The following is a 21,265-nucleotide window of genomic DNA, read 5'->3' on the forward strand; positions in this document are numbered from 1 at the left end:
GGAATTTTGCTCTTGTTGCCCAGGCTGGAGTGCAATGGCACGATCTCGGCTCACCTCAACCTCTGCCTCCCGGGTTCAAGAGATTCTCCTGCCTCAGCCTCCCGAGTAGCTGAGATTACAGGCATGTGCCACCATGCCCGGCTAATTTTGTATTTTTAGTAGAGATGGGGTTTCTCCATGTTGGTCAGGCTAGTTTTGAACTCCCGACCTCAGGTGATCCTCCTGCCTTGGCCTCCCAAAGTGCTGGGATTACAGGCATGAGCCACTGCGCCTGGATCATTTCTCCTGCAGTTTTTCTTTCCTCTAATAAAGTTTTAGAGGCTGTTCATCTTTGCATTCCAGATGTAAGGACAAATTGTGTTAAACTGGACAGGTTTTTATAAAAGTGTCAAATAATTTTTCATTCTTCCTATCGACTTCTACCAATTTTGTCATTCTCTTTTGGCACTTAAAAACAGACTGCCTTTGGGTTGGCCTCCAGCCTAGTCTTATTCCATTGAAGAAGTTCCTGCTGCATAGTGTTCTTATTGACTTGACAGGTTTTCTGTCTATTTGAAAACCAGCTGATATGTCTGTGGATAGTCCTGTAATTCAAACGTTTTATTTTCAGCTTACGGGCTGTCTTCTTTCCCTTTCTCTGTTGCCTGAAAAAACATTATAAGCATCCTCTCTCTTTTTCTCGCTATTATAACTTTATATTTTTTATACTAGCCCTTTCAAATTCTGAAATGTTTATGATTTTTCTAGATACTTTTCCTAAAATGTAAGTACCTGCATTTTTTCATTTTACCATCTCTTTGTGAAAGTTTTGTTTTAGTTGGGTTTTTTGTTTTTGTTTTCGAGAAGGGTCTCACTCTGTCACCCAGGCTGGAGTGCAGTGACGCGATCTGAGCTCGCTGCAGCTTTGACCTCCTGGGCTCCTACCTCAGCCCACCAAGTGGTTGGGACCACAGGCACATGCTACCACACCTGGCTAATTTTTTAAATTTTTTGGAGAGTCGGGGTCTCCCAGTGTTATCTAGGCTGATCTTGATCTCGTGGCCTGAAGTGATCCTTCTGCCTCAGCTTCCATAAGTTCTGGGATTACAGGCGTGAGACACTGCCCCGCTGAATTTTTTTTTAATAAATAGATTACTAATTGCTAAACTCTAACTTCAGACAAGCAGGCATATCTTTATTTAATGCAGCTGCAAACTTCTATGATATGTGTGTTATGTGTCCTAGTATTTTCTTTTCTTAGCACATCATCCAGAATTTTGTAGAGCTATTTGTCTGACTTTACAGTTGAAACATTCTGATTTGATTGTTATATATTTTGTGACCCTTATTTCCTTTTGAATTTCTTCTTTCTCCTTTGGGAAATGTGAGTTCAATGCATCTGTGCAGAGTGAGACAAAGAATTCATTTACTTTCTTTTTACCAATTCCTAGCATTCCACTTTGATTTGTTATCGGATGGTGAGGGAGAAAAAGGAAATCAAGACCTGCTGGTATATTTGCTTCACAATGCAACCTGTAGGAACTGGGAAAAAGAATAAATACTAAATGATTAAAATGTAGACCAAATTAGAAGCCATGTATCCTAAAGTTTTTGGGATTTTTGTTTATAGAAAATATAGGTTATAAAAACTGTTGGTACAATTCTTCATAAAACATTGTACAAGAAATAAAATACTGAATCATAAGGCTCATTACTGATTAGAAAATATTTAGGTATGAGAACAACACAGTATATTTTTAAAATGAAATTTGAAAATATATGAAGTCAATGAAAGGTGATAGGTAAACTATTAAATTATATCAATTTGTATTTAAACTTCATGCAAGTTCTACATCGCCAAAACTCATGGAGTACTGGACAGGGACAAATGAAACTTGTCATAAAAAGTACATTCTAGCAATCAAATTAATATAGCAAGAGGAAGACATTCTTAAAATGACAAGTTATAAATAACTTGTGTATGACAGCAGAGAAACAGATTGAAAGGTTTCAAAGCATTGATAGTCTAGGACAGTGGTTCTCAAATGTTGACATGCATAAAATTATCTGGAGAGCTTGTTAAAATACAGATTACTAGGTCCCACAACCAGAGTTTATAATACTGTAGTAGGTCTAGGGTAGGACCTGAAAATGGGATTTCCAATAAATTACCAGATGTTGCTGCTATTGCTGCTGCTGCTCTGCAGATCACACTGAGAACCATTGATCTAGGATGAGAAAGAAGGGGGGTTTTAAAATTCATCACTTTTATTTTCCCACTAACTAAATGGTCAAAATACTGTGATTTGGGAATCTGAGATTTGGCCTCTTGAACTGTCATAGTTCATTTATCATCCAATTATCATTCATTAGGTTCTCTTGGAACCATGAAAGCTTCACTAGGTTTCCTTCATGGATATTTTTACAAGATAACTTTAATGGTAGTATTTCTTTACTGGTATGCCTTAAATGGAAAAGAAAATATTAGAGATTCATAAGAAGATTGCATGCATACTTTATTTTGATGTGTAGGATCTATGTGTTTTGAGAGACTTATTACTCTCTTAGTAGAAAGATGTCTATTTAAAAAAATATAGCATTGAACTGGAAGTAAAGTATCTTGGATTCTAGATTCAGCCTGCCATTATCAAGAGTTTGCTTTGGGGAAAGTTACTTTAATTCTTTGAACTTACCTCTGTTTCCTTGTATTTAAATGAACTTAACGATTCCTACTCTGCTTATATTACAAGATTGTCATAATTTAGGGGAAGGCGAGGCATAAAAGAAAAAACCAGTAGCTTATAAACATTAACTGTAGGAACATTTAAGATAGATGTCATTGAGCTCTTAGATTTAGGTTTGAGATAGACCATGAATATGTTATTTCTTTCCTTCCAGAGGACTGGAAAGAAAATGAGAAGAAAAAAGAGTGTAAGGGTGACAACTGAAAAAAAAATTTTTTTGTAATACAGAATAACTGTAGCACATTTATATTTTACACAATTTATAAATCAAATGTCATTGGTTTAAGTTAAAGAGAGAAGGTGTCTAATTGAGATTATGAGGAATATACCATTTTTTTCAGGAAGGTAGGGATGGATGAGTAGGGTTGACCAGCAAGGCATCAGAGTTTACATATCAAATTCCAGGAATCTCAGATGTTCTGGACAGTGTCCTGGTATCATAATAACCAGCCTTAGTGGTTGGGAGAAAAAAGATAGATTCTAAACTGTTTGATTTGGTGGAATGACTGCTAATAATTGTCTTTGAGGGCTTAAAAAAGATCTTGTATTTCGGTTGTGGTATCCTTGAAGTTAAGATAAGGTGGAGTGGTGATTTTTTAAAAATTCGCAACTGCCTGTAGTCCCAGCTACTCGGGAGGCTGAGGCAGGAGAATGGTGTGAACCTGGGAGGCGGAGCTTGCAGTGAGCCGAGATCGCGCCACTGCACTCCAGCCTGGTTGACAGAGCGAGACTCCGGCTCAAAAAAAAAAAAAATTCGCAACTTGCTTTTTGGTTCCCTTGACTTAAGATTCAGCTGTTAATGTTTAGTAGTTTTTTTTTTCCTGTTCGTTTGTTTTGTTTATTTTAGCATTTAACCTTGCATTCCCTGGTAAACTTGATCTTTTAAGTAATCATTCAGATGTAATTATAAGCATTGTTAAGAATTTTAGAGTTTGATCCATGAAATTTTCCAAAGTATATCTAATTCAATTTAAATTTTTACTATTTAAAACATTTCCATTGTTTGGTGTTAGGGTTTTGTTGTTACCTTTATGTGTACTTAACTTTAATTGTGAAATCTAAGCAGGACATTATTCTTAGTTCTTTTATCCTCAGTTCAAAACCTGGTGTGATACACTTTGTTTCTCTTATTTCTTTAGATTTTTTCATACATTCCTATTTGGTGGTGTGATTATTTTCATTGCTACTAACACTTTCCTTAAGCATGAGAAAGAAAAACATTTTTTTATTTCCCATATTGTCTATGTCATAACTATCTAGATAAATTTGGTTCTTCCTGTTAAATGTGCCCCTGTTCCTCTCCAGGCTGTTAGCTAATGTGAAACTTGGTTTATTCGTTCTTCAGCTAGTGCCTCTGATTCTGCTTAATCTTTTGGTTTCTGTTTTCAATAGTTTTTAATTTTCCTTTTATTCTTGAAAATTATGTGCTTAGCATCAAGAAGTACCTCTGTTGAACTTTACCTCTGAGAACTTGTGTGATCTTCAAAGTAATTTCTTAATGTTTTTTGGGTCTTGATTAAAGGCTGTACTACCATGAGTTGTACTTATAAATGAAGAGATGAGTACTTAACACCAGAAATAAAATAATCTTCAATTACTGTTGCTTAGTTGCCTTCTAGGGCACTATCTTGAATTTTAGAGACTTCTACTTCCTATCATAGAGACTGAAAAGAGAAATGAAGGCTTCTGCCTTTTTCATTAGCCATAAAGGAAACAGCATATTCTTAAAAGAGAACCTCCCAAACCCGTTTGGTCTCTTTGGAGCAAGGTGTTTGTTGCTGGTGTTGGTAAGCAAGCAGTCTTACATTTTATTAAACAAAGGCTAGTTGGTATATAATATAACAGAAACCAATTGTCAGAATTCTGGCTATTAAAGAGTTCCAGTTAAGATAGAGTAAAAACACTTCATATTTTCTCTCCCACTGAATACAACTATAAAACCTGAACAGATGCATGGAGCCAGCTGTTTGAGGACATTGAAAGGTAAATAGTAAACAGATTGGGGAAGAAGATAAGAATTCAAAATACTACTTGAACTGGTGGTGTTGCCACCCTCCATCCCCTACCCCCATTCTTCCTACTGCTTGATTCTAGACCTGGATGCAATCACAGACGTGGGTGGGAAAGTGGGCTAAATCCCCAGCTTTCTGGCCAGGAGGAGCTCCAGGGAACCAGAAATTACTGGGAAGATAACAGAGAGGGAGGTGCTCAGGAAAGCAACTCCATGTGATTGTGTTAAACTCCTAGACCTACTCCTGAACTACACATTTGCCATATGTGGATCTTATTCTAATGATCATACCAAGAACTGGACCAACAAACCACCACCAGATCCCAGATTGACCACTGGGGGATGCACAGGGCAGATCCAAATAACATTGTGAAAGCTTTGAAAACTGAGCTGACGTTGTAGCCACAGATCACAGAAGTCACATAGGAACCCGTGGCTTGAACCTGTGTTGATTGCATGCTAAAACAAAGGTATTAACATTCTCCAAAGGATTTCTAGAATACCCAGAGTTTCATAATACAGTTGACACAGGTTTGAAGTGTACAGGTCCACTTATATGTGGATTTTTTTCAACCACTTGTGGATGGAAAATACACTATTTGCAGGATGTGAAACCCACATACGTGGAGGGCTGACTTTTCATATACACGAGTTCTGCAGGACTGACTGAGAACTGAATATACACGGATTTTGGTGTACCTCAGCATCCTGGAATCAATCCCCCGTGTATACCAAGGGACGACTGTATTCAAAATATTCAGGATACAATACAGAATCACTTGACATGAAGAACCAGGAATATCTCAACTCCCATGGGAAGAGAGAATCAACAGATATCAGCCCCAAGATAACATAGATGTTGGAATTATCTGACACTTACATCACTATAAAAATGCACCCAGTCAATAAACCCAGGTTCAACTCACATCATAATCAATCTCTGAAAACTATATAGATGTAGAAAATAAAAATTTTGAAAATAACTGAAGAAAAGGACACATGTCAATAGAAGAACAATAATTACAATGACTAGATTTCTCATTAGAAAGCAAATGGAAAAACTATTTTTTTTAAAAAAAAAAGGGAAAAAAAACCTGTGGAGATCAGAAGAAAGTGGCAAAACATTTTTAAAAGGAACTGTCAACTTTAAATTCTATATATCATGAAAATATCCTGCAGAAATGAAGGTGAAATAGACATTTTCTGGTGAAGGAAAAAGAAGAAAATTCATTGCCAACACAGTTGCTGTAAGACAATTAAGGAAATTATTCACAATGAAGTCAGATGATACCAAAGGGAAACTGAACTTCAGGAATGAAAAAAGCACAACAGAAATGGAAAACATAATAGGCTATTCTGCTTTTGAATTAAAGTATGTTTAAGTGAAAGCAGATTTGAGGACTGACATTGGCAAGATGGCTGACTAGAAATGCCTGGTGCTTGTCTCTTCCACAAAAAAGGACTGAGGCAATGAATAAACAGATAGGATTTGACTAGGATGTCAGAGAGAGCGCTGGAGTGCAGTTGGGGAATGGAGACACACCTGTAAATGATTAGAAATCCAGGAGGGCAGCATGAGGGTACCTAGCATCTGCAGTCCTGTCTTCCCCACCTGGACTGAATCTGGAGTCAAGAGAAACTTCCCATTGCAGGGAAAAGGCAATCAGAATAACCCACCCAGCCCCTGTTGCCACTGCAAACACATACAGTCCTTACTACAGGAGAATCCCACAGTCCTCAAAAGCCCTGAACCCAGATTGGAGAGCTACCATGAATTCACACAGCTGCATTGCCCTGGATTAGGAACACCAAGGTGTGTACTCCCAAACTTCCATCCACCCACTGTGAGCCGATGTGCTGCAGCACAGCACCATCTTGAGAATAGAGCCACTTCTGGAGTATGGTCTCCTCAAGGAGTCAGTAGGCATTGCACCTCTCCAGCACTGGGGCTCCATCTTCATTCCACCAAGCCGACACTCGTGACTGAGTGCCGAAACCCCAGCAGCATGGAGCCTGGGCCCAGGATTGGCTGTGACTGGTCCTGCACAGAAGAGAAGCCAACTAATGCTGCCCTTACTTCCAGCTACAGGAATAGTCTGGCAGTCCCACCCAAGGCGAACCTGTTCTTGAGCTGGCCAAACTGCTGCATGCCCACCCCTTAGTGGGAGAGGCCTTCAAGCCTCTGAGCAGCTGACAGGCTTCTGTGCTAGTGGTGTGGCTACCTGCCTGTGCTCAGAGCCTGAGAGACAGCCCTCCAGTGTCCTACCCTCCACAGATAAGCCCCTGGTCTGCCCAATAGCCCTGCACCCACAGTCAGGATCTGAAAAGCCACTCCACTGGCAGCCACACTCCAAGGCCTGCTGAACAACCATGAGCCCACATCTCGGGCCTGAGAGACCGAGCCATCCTCACCAGACATGTCTTTAGGCCAGTCGGGCACCTGTGCACGTGTGTTTTCAGCAAGAGTAACAGCGCTGTGGGCTGCTCCTTGCAGGCATGTCCTCGGGCCGGCTGAGCAACCATGTGTATGTCCTCCTGCCAAGAATAAGAGCCCTGTAGCCCAAATCCACACACCAAGTTGGTGGACCCACCATTTGTATGTATATGCCTCTGACCTGAGAAACAGCTCAGTGAGCCCACACCCAGCAAAACTGCACCACCTCCACCACAAACTCAGCCCAGGCCACTGAGACATTTGCATATGTCACTAGTACGGATTACAGCTGAAGAAACTACACTACTGTGTCCACCTAGAACTCAACAGACTGACACCCCAACACCCGTTCATATGAGTAAATTTTTGTCTGTGAAACCTCCTCCGTAAAATTGGAAGAGGCGACTTTTCTACCACGTGAATGGAAATCAGTGTAGGGATACATCAAACATGAAAAAACCACAGATAAATATCCATGAAAAGGAATACAATAATTTTCTAATAACAGAGGCTAATCATAAGGAAGTACATAAAATGCCAGAAAAAGAATTCAGAATAATAATCTTAAGTAAACTGTGAGATACAGAATACTGATGGACATTCAGTGAAATCAGGAAAACAATTCACAATTTGAACAGAGAAAATTTTATTTTTATTTGTCTTTTTTAGAGACAAGGTTTTATTTACTCTGTCACCCAGGCTGGAGTGCAGTATTTGGAGCATAGCTCACTGTAACTTTGAAGTTCTGGTCTCAAGCCATCCTCCCACCTCAGCCTCCTGAGTATCTGAGACTAGAAGCATGTGCCACCATGCCCAGCTAAGTGAATGAGAAATCTAATAATGAGATAGATATCATAATAAAGAACCAAACAGAAATCCTACAGCTGTAGAATTCAATGAATGAAATAAAAAATATGGTTGAGACCTTCAACAATACACTACACCAAGCAGAAAAAATAATTTTTGAACTTGAAGAGTTTGAAGCAACACAGGCAGACCCCCCTACCCCCCCAAAAAAAAGAATGAAGAAAGCTACAGGATTTATGGGACACCATGAAGCAAACAAATATTCACATTATGGGCATTCTGGAAGGAGAAAAGAAGTGGAAAGATGTAGAAAACATATTTAATGAAATAATAGCTGAAAATTTCTCAAGTATTTGGAGAGAGACATCCAGGTTCAGGAAGCTGGAAGAACCCCAAGTAGATTCATCCCAAAAAAGTCCTCTCCTAGGCACAGTATAGTCAAATTGTGAAGTCAAAGTCAATTCTAAAAGCAGCAAAAGAAAAATGTCAATTCACAAATAAAGGTATTCTTATCAGATTAACAGTAGATTTCTCAGCAGAAACTATACAGGCTAGGAGAGAATGGGATAATATATTCAAAATACTGAATGGGAAAATTTTAAAAAACTGCCAGCCAAGAATATAAATATATATATAGTTTTTTGTTGTTGTCGTTTGTTGTTTGTTTGTTTGTTTTTTGACAGAGTCTTGCTCTGTCGCCCAGGCTGGAGTGTAGTGGCATGATCTTGGCTCACTGCAACCTCCGCCTCAGCCTCCCGAGTAGCTGGGACTACAGGTGCCCACCACCACGCCTGGCTAATTTTTTGTATTTTCAGTAGAGACAGGGTTTCACCGTGTTAGCCAGGATGGTCTGGATCTCCTGACCTTGTGATCTGCCTGCCTCGGCCTCCCAAAGTGTTGGGATTACAGGCGTGAGTCACTGCGCCTGGCCCAGCCAAGAATATTATACCCAGCAAAACTGTCCTTCAGAAATGAAGGAGAAATAAAATGTCTCACAATCAAAACATAAGGTAATTCATCACCATTAGACAAGGCCTACAAGAGATACTCAAGGGAGTTTTACGTCTGAAAGTGAAAAAATGACAACCACCATCATGAAAGGATGTGAAGCTATAAAACTCACTGGTGGAACCAATACAGAAAAGAGAAATAGAAAGGAATCAAACAAATTTTTCTTTGCAGGAAAAGGTCCACCTACACAAATAACCACTAAAAGATGAAGAAAGGAACAATGAATATAGAAAACAACCAGAAAACAATCAATAAAATGACAGTAATAAGTCCGCACCTATCAATAATAATCCTGTGTGTAAACAGATTAAGTTCTCCATTTAAAAGATACAGACTAGCCAAATGGTTAAATAAACAAGACTCAACTGTATGCTGCCGGCAGTAAATTCACTTCAGCTGTAAAGACACACATAGACTGAAAGTGAAGAATAGAAAAAGACATTTCCACAAACAGAAACCAAAAGCTAGCAGGAGTAGCTATACTTACATGAGACAAAACAGACTTCAAGACAAAACGGTAAAGAGACAAAGAGGGACATTATGCAATAAGGGGTTAATTTGGCAAGAACATATAACAATTGTGAATATATATGTGTACCCAACACTGGACCACTCAGATATATAAAGTAAATATTATTAGATCTAAAGGGAAAGATAGACCCCAATACAATAATAGTTGGAGACTTCAACACTCCATTCTTAGCATTGGACAGATCATGTAGACAGAAAATCAATGAAGAAACATTGGATTTAAACTGTACTATAGACCAACTGGACCTAGCAGGCATTTATGGAACATTTTACCCAACAGCTGCAGAATACATATTCTTTCCAGAAGTACATGGAACATTTTCCAGTATTGACCATATGTTAGGACATAAAACAAGCCTCAAACATTTTAAAATATCAAAATCATATCCTAAGTATCTTACCTGACCACCATGGAATAAAAGTAGAAATCAATAATAAGAGGAATATTCAAAACTGTACAATTAAACAACAGTCTCCTGGACAACCAATGGGTGAAGGGAAAAATTGTCCAAGCCTTACTAACCATCAGGTAATCCATGTTAGAGAGAAACCTTATGAATAGAATGAATGTGACAAGGTCTCTAGTTATCTCATATCTTTGAAAGGCATCTGAGAAATCATACTGGAGAGAAGCCCTTACAGATATAGTAACTGTGACAAAGCCTTTACTGAGTGTGCAAGCCATACTAAACATCATATAATCCATCTGGAGAGAAACTTTACAAATGTAGTGACTGTGGGAAATTTTGTCTACTGTAGTCATACCTCCATCCATACTGGAGACACACCTTACAAATGTAATAAGTATGTCAGTGCCTTTAGTGAGCATTCAAGCATTACTAAATATCAGGTAATCCATAGGGGAGAGAAACCTTACAAATATAATGAAAGTGATAAGTCCTTGTCTTGGCAACCAAACTTCACCAGACGTCAGATAATCCATATTGTAGAGAAACCTTACAACTGCAATGAATGTGGCAAGATCTTCAGTCAAAATTTATACCATGCACATCAGAGAACTTACACTTGAGAGAAAGCTTCCGAATGCAATGAGTTTGGTAAATCCTTAATCATTTGTTTAAGCATTAATCTACCTCAGAGCGGCCATACTAAAGAGAAACCCAATAACTGTAATATATGTGGCAGTGGCTTCTTCTAGGCCTCAAAACTCTAGGCACCTATATATATGTCTTTGAATTAACCAAATAAACAATGTGCATGCTAAGACCTTGACCCAAGGATCAAAACTGTTTAATAACAAAGGATTTTATTAAAAATAAATTTAACTTTAATTTTAGATTCAGGGGTACACATACAGGTTTGTAACATGATTATATTGCATGTTGCTGAAGTTTGGGGTACGACTGATCCCAGCTCCCAGGTAGTGAGCATAGTACCCAGTAGTTAGTTTTTCAACACTTTTTCCTCTGTTCCTTCTTTCCCCTTCCGAAAGTCCCCAGTGTCTATTGTTGCCATCTCAAAGGATTCTTATTGACTACCAATGCAATAAATGCATACAGCTCTTTGTTTAAAAAAAAACAAATCAGTAGTATTCCTTACATAATGAACTAGCTGAAAAAACAAAATCAAGAAGGCAATCCCAGTTAAAATCCCTGCCAAACAAACAAACAAACAAACAAAACCACCTGGAAATAATTTAACCCAGGAGATGAAAGAACTCTGCAAGAAAAATTATACAACACTAATGAAAGAAACTGAAGAAGATACAAGCAAATGTACAAACGTCTCATGCTCATGGATCAGAAGAATTAATATTGTTACAATGACCATACTACCCAAAGCAATCAACAGATTCAATGCAATCTCTGTCAAAATACCAAGGACATTCTTCACAGAAATAGGAAAAATAAATTTGAAAATTCATATGGAACTGCAAAAGACCTCAAATAGCCAAAGCCATCCGGAGCAAAAAGAACAAAGCTGGAGGCATGACACTACCAGACTTCAAAATATGCTACAAAACTGTAGTCGCCAAAATAGCATGTGACTGGCATAAAAACAAAAACATAAACATAGACCAACGGAACAGAATAGGGAATCCAGAAGTTAATCAAGGTGTCTACAGCCAACATATTTTTTGAAAAAGGTGCCGGGAACATACACCGGGAAAAGCATGTTCTCCTCAAAAAATATGGTGCTGGGAAAACGGATATCCATATGCAGAAGAATAAATGTAGACCTCCACCTCCTACCCTATTAAAAAATCAAGTCAAATGGTTCAAAGATCTAAGTGTAAAACCTCAAACTATGAAGCTACTAGAAGAAAACAGAGGAAATGCTTCAGGACATACTTTATGTCAGGAAAATATTTTATGAATAAGACTTCAAAAGCGCATGTAGCAAAAGCAAAAATAAACGGGATTATATTAAATGAAAAACTTTTGCATAGCAAAGGAAACAATCCACAGAGTAAAAAAAATAGACTACAGAATGGGGGGAAATATTTGCAAACTATTCATCTGATAGTGGATTAATATCCAGAATATACAAATAACTCAAGCATCTCAACAGCAAAAAAAGCAGTCTGATTAACAGATTGGCAAATGAGCCAGGTGCAATGGCTTATGCCTATACGCTCAACACTTGGGAAGGAAGACGTAGGAAGATCACTTGGGGCCAGGAGTTTGAGATCAGCCTGGGCAACATAGCAAGACCCCATCTCTACAAAAAATTTAAAACTGAAAGTTAGCCAGGTATGGTGGCATAGGCCTGTAGTCCTAGCTACTTGGGAGGCCGAAGTAGTGTGATCACTTGAGCCCAGGAGGTTGAGGCTGCTGTGAGCCATGATCATGGTACTACATACTATCATGAGTAATAGAGTGAGACCCTGTTTCTAGAAAAAGAAAATTAAAAACAAACAAATGGGCAAATGATCAGAATGGACATTTCTCAAAAGAAGACATGCAAACAGCCAACAGGTATAGGAAGAAATGTTCTATGTCACTAATCATCAGAGAAATGAAAATTAAAAGCACAACTAGATATCATTCGACCCCAGTGAAGATGGCTATTACCAAAAAGACAAAAAATGAGTAATGTTATCGAGGATTCAGGGAAAATGGAATTCTTAAACACTGTCGGTGAAAATGTAAACTATTATAGCCACTGTGAAGAATGGCATGGAGATTCCTCTTAAAATTACAAATAGAACTACTGTATGATCCAGCAATCCCAGTACTGAGAAAGGAAAAGAAATCAGTATATCACAGAGACATCTGTACCCCCATGTTCATTTCAGCACTATACATATTAATAATTGCCAATATGTGGAATCAACCCAGGTGCTCAACTACAGATAAACGGATAAAGAAAATGTGCCATATACACACAGTGGAATACTATTCAGCCATAAAAAAGAATGAAATCTTGTCATTTATGACAACATGGATGGAACCTGGAGGACATATGTTGAGTAAAGTATTCCTGGAAAAAAAAAAAGTCAAACACTATGTTTTCACTGATCTGTGAAAGCTAAAACAAAGTTAGTCTCATAGAAGTAAAAAGGAGAACAGAGAATAGTAGAGGATGAAAAGGGTCTGGGGGAAAAGGGGATAGGGAAAGATTTGTTAAAGGATACAAAATTACAGCTAGATAGGAGAAGTAAGTTCTATAGCACTATAGGATGACTATAGTTAATAATGCATAGTTTCAAGTAGCTACAAGGAGGCTAGTGAATGTTCTTAATATAAAAATATGATAAATATCTGAGATGATGGGTATACTAATTACCCTCATCTGATCACTGTATATGTATTGCAACATCACTAAGTACCCATAAATATGTACAATTATATGTCAGACTTCATAAAAATTAATAATAATCAGTTATAGTTTTAAACACCAGCAACAAACAGAAAATAAAATAAATAAGATATTAAAGGATCATAAATCTAACATATGCAAATAAAGGTTTAATGAAATATATATGACTGATGTAAAAAATGATGATTGGTGAAATTCATTAAGGATAAGTTGAAATTTACCATATGCATGGATTAGAAAAATTAACACCAGAGATTTTCACTGTATGTACATGTAATATATAAGACAACTACAGCAAAATGTGGAGGATAAAGAGCCATATGTGTGGCCAAGGTTTTTATATTCCACTTGAAGTGATAAAATATTGATGCTGAGCAGATTGAAAATTTAAGTATGTATATTGTAATCCCTAGAGCCACCACTAAAATTAGTATAAAACATTTAGAGTTAATACAAAATACAGTAGATAAATTAAAATGTTAAAAAGTTCAAATAATTCCAAGTAGAAAAAGGGAAACAGAGAAATGAAAAACAGAGGGAACATACAGAAAACAAAATGATAGACCTAAATCTAATCATAATTATTACATGAAGTGTAAATGATTCAAATATACCAATTAAAAGATAGAGACTCTCAGGATGGATTAAAAATCTGTAATGGAACTATATCTTTAAGCAACTCAAATCACACGTAATGATATAGGTAAGCTAAAGTAAAGAGATGGGAGAAAATGTTTACATTAGAAAAGAAGAAAGGCCTCAAATCAATAATTTAAACTTCTTCCTTGAGAAACTGGAATAGGAAGAGCAATATAGATCCAAAGCAAGCAGAAGGAAGCACATATCTTTGAGTACTAATCAATGACTTTGGAAAAAAGTTCCCAAAAGCTGGTTCTTTGATCAACAATATCGAGAACTTTTCATAAGACTGAGAAAGGAAAAAACAAAGAAGAGAAATCACTAATATTGCTCTGTTGCCCAGGTTGTAATGCAGTGGTGAGATCTCAGCTCACTGCAACCTCTGCCTCTTGGACTCATGGAATCTTACCCCCAGATCCCATCCTCCAGAGTTAGGATCCCATAAGCCCAGGAGGTGAAGGTTGCAGTAAGATGAGATCGCATCACTGCACTCCAGCCTAGACAACAGAGTGAGACCCTGTCCCCCCGCCACACCCCTCCCTCCCAAAGCAAATATAACAAATAACTATGCATAAGTTTGGCAACTTAGATAGATTAAATGACCAATACCTTAAAAAGCACAAACTATCAAAACTTACCCAAGATGATATGGTTCTGTGTTCTTTTTTTATTTTTTTAGTTCTGTAATTATTAAACAAATTGAATTTGTAATTAAAACCTTCTAAGAGAGATACCAGCACAGATTTTTAGTAAATTCTACCAAACATTTACAGAAGAATTAATACCACTTCTACACAGCCTCTTCCAGAAAATAGAAGAGATAGAAACACTTCCCGTTCATTTTATGAGGCCATTGTTGCCCTAATAGTTAAACCCACAAAGATGTTACGAAACAAGAAAACTACAGGCTAATAATGAACATAGATATAAACATCTCAAACAAAATGTTAGCAAATCAAATCTAGTTTAGATTTGATATAAAAAGAATGTATTGATACTTAACATATGAAAGAATAATATACCATGACTATGTATATTATACTCCAGAAATGAAAAGCTGCTTTAATATTTGAAAATCAGTCAATATAATCTATCATCTTAATAGTCTGAGAAACACCATGTGATCCTATCAATTAATTTAGAAATATGTTTGATAAAATTTAAAATCCATTAATGATTAAAAACTCTCAGGAATCTAAGAATAGAAGAGACTTCCTTGGCTGGGCTTGATGGCTCATGCCTGTAATCCCGGCACTTTGGGAGACCAAGGCCAGTGGATAGCTTGAGACCAGGAATTCAAGACCAGCCTGGGCAACATAGCGAGATTCCTGTCTCTATTAAAGTAAGAAATTTTAAAAATGAAGAGACTTCCTCAGGCTGATAAAGGATAGCTTTAAAAACCCTCCTAATATCGTTCTTAATGGTGACTGAATGCTTTCTTCCAATGATTAGGAAAAAGGCAAAGAAACTTGCTTTTACCAGTATTATTCAGCATTATAGTTTAAGTCCTTATCAGTACAATGAATCAAGAAAGACAAATAGATTGGAGACATGGAAATAAAGTAGCTTGTCCTTTAATTCTTTTAAGTGTGTCTTCCATAGAGCAAAGGTTTTAAATTTTGATGCAGTCCAATTTGCCAGTTTTTTCTCTTATAGATAAGCATTAGGTGTCATGTTCAAGGACTCTTTGCTGGACCCCAAGTCATGTTCTCCTGTAGTTTTTTCCTATACATTTTTATAGTTTTACATTTATATTTTGATTTATTTTTTGTATAAGGGTGAGGTTTGGATCCAGATTGATGTTTTAAAAATTTTTGCACATGGATGTTCAGTTGTTCCAACAACATTTGATGTTTGTTTGTTTGAGATGGAGTCTCACTCTGTTGCCCAAGCTGGAGTGCAGTGGCATGATCTTGGCTGACTGCAGCCTCCGCTTCTTGGGTTCAAGCAATTCTCCTGCCTCAGCCTCCCAAGTAGCTGGGATTATAGGCGTCCCCACCATGCCCAGCTACTTTTTGTATTTTTAGTAGAGACAGGGTTTCATCATGTTGGCCAGGCTGTTGCAAACTCCTGACCTCAAGTGATCTGCCCACCTTGAACTCTCAAAATACTGGGATTACAGGTTTGAGTGCAGCGCTCAGCCCCACAACTTTTGTGTAAAAGACTGTGCCAGACACTAAAGTGGTAAGAATAGACTTTAATCAGCTCCTGCCTTTCCATAGAGGCTGGAAGATGGGGCCTTATCGTCAGATGTTGGATGGAACAAATAGTAAATTATTCTAGCAGTCTTGAGTTTTTTCAGTTAGGCTCTTTAAGGAAGTTAAGGCCATCCTACGGCTTGAGCTGTTAGAAACTGTGTTAATGTTTTTTAGGCCAAGGTTCAGGCCTGGTTGAAAAGAGGGCTCAGAAGTTTGGTCAAGGAGAGAATTTTTGTCATTTCTCAACTGCATTCCTTTCTAACCTGGCCAAAAATCAATTGGCCATATTTATATGCATCTTATTTGTGGATTCTCTGTTTTGTTCTATTAACCTATGTGTCTGTCCCTTTGCCAGTATTACATTATTTTGATTACTGTAGCCTTACAAGAAGTCTTAAAATTGCATGGTATGATTCTTCCAATTTTATCCTTCTTAAAGAAATGGTTGTAGCTATTCTAGTTCGTTTTTCTTTCTATATAAACTTTAGAATCAACTTATCCATATCCACAACAAAATTTTATTAGAATTGTGTTAAGTCTGTGGATGAATTTGGAGAGAATTGAAATCTTTGTTGAGTCTTACAAGCCTGGACACAGCATGTCTCTCTCCATTTGTTTATTTATTTTTTATTTCTTTCATAGGCATTTCGTGATTTATAGTGTAGAAATACCTGTATGTGTTAGATTTATATCTCAGTATTTCATTTGGGAGAGAGCAATTATAAATGACATTTACAAATTTTAAGTTTCCAATTGTACCTTAATGATATTTAGAACTCACTTATTGCATGTGTCAACCTTGCATCTTGTAATATTGCTAAACTCACTTATCAGTCTTAGGAGGATTTTTTTTTTATATGTAGATAACTTGGGGTTTTCTGCATAGATAATCGTATCATTTGCAATCCTGTTTCCACAGGCAAGCCTCTAACTCAATGGCTATTTTTATTGAACTGAGGTTACTTATTGTAGTCTTTATCCTTGATAAATGCCATATTTGCATTAATGCTCAGAACTTCCTCCTTTTCTGGTTAAAAGTGCCTGGTTTTACTCTTTTGTGCTTGCCAAGATGCATTGGTTTTGAGAAAGCTTGTTATAAATACAGGGCCAATGAAAACTATGGTCAGTTTCCATTTTTGTTAGATTTTTGTGAAATTTTCTAAAATTTTGTGTGAGAGACTTCAGAAAACCAAAGTATAATTTGCAGAATGGGAGAAAATGTTACACTACACATAGGGGAATTTGAAGACAGTGGTCAGTTTAAAAACCTTTTATTTGGTTTGACTGTCTTGCAGATGCCATTTCTCTACAGGGAAGGACTTTAAAATACAGCTTGTTGTTTGATTTGTACTGCAGGGTAGATTAACTAAAATCATTATTTTGTCCCCTAGAAGTTCTGAATTGTGGCAGCATTAGACTCTAAAACTATATTTTTTATTAAAAAGGCCAGCAGCTACAAGAGATATTTTGTAACTTCTGAAAACACTTTTCTAACAATTTATTTATACGTAAACACACAGTTTAAAAGGATTTCTGTCCTATAATTTGTGAAGCAAGTGGAAAATGGTTCTTAGTTCATCTTCTTTAATTAATTGTTGTCTTAGTTCATTTGGGCTGCTATAATGAAATATCTTAGACTGGGTAGCTAATACACAATAGAATTTTATTTCTCACAGTTATAGAGGCTAGGAAGTCCAAGATCAAGGTGCCAGCAGATTTGGTGTCTGGTTAGAGCCTACTTGCTCACTATGTTCTCACTTGGTGGAAGGGGCGAGGGGTTTCTCTTAAGCCTCTTTTATAAGGGCACCAAGTCTCCACCCTCATGACTTAATCATCTCCCAGAGGCCCCATCTCCTAATACCAGTCACCCTGGGTGTTAGGATTTCAACATTAGAAGTTTGGAGGGATACAGACGTTCAGAACATAGCAATTATTTTCTGCTTTACTAAAGATTCAGTTACCTATTCAGTTATTCATTCTTTCCCCTAATATTAAAATAATCCAAAGTAATCTTAAAGTGGAATTTAGGTACTTGGTATCTCCTTAAGACTGACCGTTTCACCACAAACTACTTTTTGTTTTCAACCTGCTCTATTTTTAAACATGTGTTAAAAGATTTTGGTTAGTACTCTTTTGAAAGAATATTCTCAGTACACATATAGGGTTTCTCAACAGGTTACTTTCAGTTGACTGTCTTGATCTTGTTTGAATATGTGACTGTCAACTGGCCCCAGGTTCTTTCCTCTTTTCCCTCCATAGTATTAATATTAATAATAAGATTTTGATGGGAATTGAACATTATTCCTCTCTCTGAAAAAGCTTAGGGATTTGTCTAGTGGTGTTCTATTTTGACTTTCTTACTTTGTGTTTTTTTTTTTTTAAACAGAATACCTAATTTGACACTTAGTTGCCTCAATGAAATAATGCAGTTTCTGCCTTTTAATAGGACATCTTTCATGCATACCCGTGTATAGTTTTGCCCACATAGAAAAAAACATTATACCCTGTAGATGTGGGCATTCTTGATTAAGTATGATGAAAGCTGTGCAACAAAACAGTACTAAATTACTTTGGAATTTTGCCATGAAGATTATAGAGTAAATCTAAGACTTTTATTTGCAAATGAGAAAGTGTGATGTACTAAAGAGGTTTTTAATGAGAGCATTTTGCTCCACTTGCTGTCTCCACCGCTTACTACTTGTGTGGTGCCTTTTATGAAGTTACCCTAACCTCTTAGAGCCTTACTGTCTCCATTAATAAAAAGAGGATGATGTATAATTTTTATATTATAGCAATCACCTTTCAATATGGTTGTGAGAATTAAGAAAGTGCTTTGTAAATTATATAGCATAGTAGAACTGTGTACAATAATGTACAAAAACTGTCTTTATTTTAAAGTGAATTTAATCTGAAATGGTTGACTATAGTTTGACCAATCTCTCTCTGACTTACTGTTCAACTTAATTCTTCAGGCATTTCTTATCTGTGGTTATACTGGGAGAAATTAAGCTTTAGATGCCTTTCTTCTTTTCTGTACTTCTTCTTTACCTGAGTTCTGCCTCTTCCATATAGAGATTAAGAACTAAAGAGTTTGTTGGTGTAAAAGAATCAGAAAATGTGCCCTTGGCTGTTATGGGAATCTAATGTTTATTTTATATTGTAACTTTATTTGGTGAATGCAGAAATAGGCTTAGTAATCAGTTTCTTTTTCCCTCTGAGCATGAATGTGTGTAAACATTGATTTTTTTTTCTTCCGTCTTCTAGTTACAGCAATTGGAACTTGCACAGATACAGCATAGAGATGCTAATCTCACAGCTCTTGCAGCTATTGGACCAAGGAAGAAGAGAACACTAGAATCTGGAATTGAGGTATTGAAATGTTCATTATTTTATTTTTAATGTCAAGAAAGCAAGCCAAAAAGAAGCAAAGACTTAAAAATGGTTTACCCTGTTATGCACGCTGTTGCTGCCAGACACCTCTTAAAATTCATCTTTGCCAATTTTATAAAATCTTAATTTTTGCCAGATTTTAAAGATGTTTATCACCTTGAACTTGTTACTTATTTCATACTACTTGTTACTTATTTCATACTTTTTCTTTCCCCCATCCCTAGTCATATCGAGTCTTCCAGTATTTAAATTTTTTATTTCTGTACATTGTTTCTAGTGTTTTTATGCAATCCTGTTCCCTCTGTGTAAATCTGGCTAATCTTGTAAGACTGAATCTGCCCTCTTATTTCTTTCATAAACCCTGACTATTCATTCCCATACCAGCTTCTCTTTTTCTGAGTATATGTGTTTGCATGGCATTGTTTCCTTGTATGAACATTTTCTCTTCTGTTAGATTATAAACTTTTTGAGCAAGCACTATAATAATAGTCTTTTGTATTCCCCATAGAATAGGCACATGTATACCCAATAAATGACCTTAATTGTTTGGTTAACACCAAGAAAAGATCTTACTTACATCTTCAGAGTAATTATTTAAGATAATATTAGGGCTGGGCGCGGTGGCTCACGCCTGTAATCCCAGCAATTTGGGAGGCCGAGATGGGCGGATCACAAGGTCAGGAGATCGAGACCATCCTGGTTAACACAGTGAAAACCCGTCTCTACTAAAAATATGAAAAATTAGCCAGACGTGGTGGCGGGCGCCTGTAGTCCCAGCTACTCGGGAGGCTGAGGCAGGAGAATGGCGTGAACCCAGGAGGCGGAGGTTACAGTTTGCCAAGATCGCACCACTGCACTCCAGCCTGGGTGACAGAGTGAGACTCTGTCTCAAAAAAAAAAAAAAGATAATATTAGCATTTTGGCTTTAGGAGCAATCATCAGGGCTGAGAGAGAGGTATGCTAAGGGCTCTGAGATAAGGTCAGCAATAAAAGAGCCATAGCTCATACTTCTCTATAGAATTTAAATCTGCTTTGAGGCAAACTTCCTACCATTGTTGATCCTGAACATTGGTAGTTTCTAAATGAACGCCACTCACCTTAATAGATGAAAGATTTAAAAATTCTAATTCTTTTCATTTTAAATGTAACATATGAAATATTCTCCCCCTCTCCTGCCCAACCAGATGTAACCACTATTAAGTTTTTCACATATCCTTCCAGGATATATGTGGGCACATATATGACATGCATTCACAAATCTACATGTGTGGTTTTGTTTTTAGTTAAATATGATCAAACTGTACCTACTATTATGCCCTCAATATTTTCCCCCTTTCCACAGTCTACCTCATATAATTTACTTCCATACTTTTTAAGGGTGTATGACATACTGTATTTAAGTAAACCATAATTTATTCAACCAATCCTCCAATGGACATTTAGGTTGTTTCCAGGTTTTTGCCTTTATTGCCTCAGATAACATTTTTGCACTTACATTGTTGTGTGCTTGTACAATGTAAGTACAGGCAAAATTCATAGAAATGGAATTCCTGACTTAAAGGGTATGAACATTAGGAAAAACTCTATGGGAAAAAATTCAAATATATAGAGAGGTGGAGAGAACAGTATAATGAACCCTCATATGTTTGTGAAAGTTAAGAAAGGGCTTTGTAAATTATATAGCATAGTAGAACTGTGTCCTATATAATGTACAAAAAACTGCCTTTATTTTAAAGTA

The 21,265-nt window shown here is 36.9% G+C and overlaps 1 protein-coding gene across 3 annotated transcripts in view; it reads left to right on the plus strand.

Annotated features, from left to right (window-relative positions):
- The window catches only part of TAF4B (TATA-box binding protein associated factor 4b), a 168,329-nt gene that overhangs the window by 110,666 nt on the left and 36,398 nt on the right, over window positions 1-21,265 (plus strand). For all 3 annotated transcript variants that reach the window (XR_010124160.1, XM_054460650.2, XM_054460651.2), the window contains one exon: window positions 19,402-19,506. Coding sequence is in view for 2 of the 3 variants with exons in the window: in XM_054460650.2 (XP_054316625.1) it covers window positions 19,402-19,506 (105 nt within the window). In the remaining variant the exon portion in view is untranslated. The remainder of the gene's footprint in view (window positions 1-19,401; window positions 19,507-21,265) is intronic.

Source organism: Pongo pygmaeus, chromosome 17, assembly GCF_028885625.2.
Source record: "Pongo pygmaeus isolate AG05252 chromosome 17, NHGRI_mPonPyg2-v2.0_pri, whole genome shotgun sequence".
Classification (NCBI taxonomy): Eukaryota; Metazoa; Chordata; class Mammalia; order Primates; family Hominidae; genus Pongo; species Pongo pygmaeus.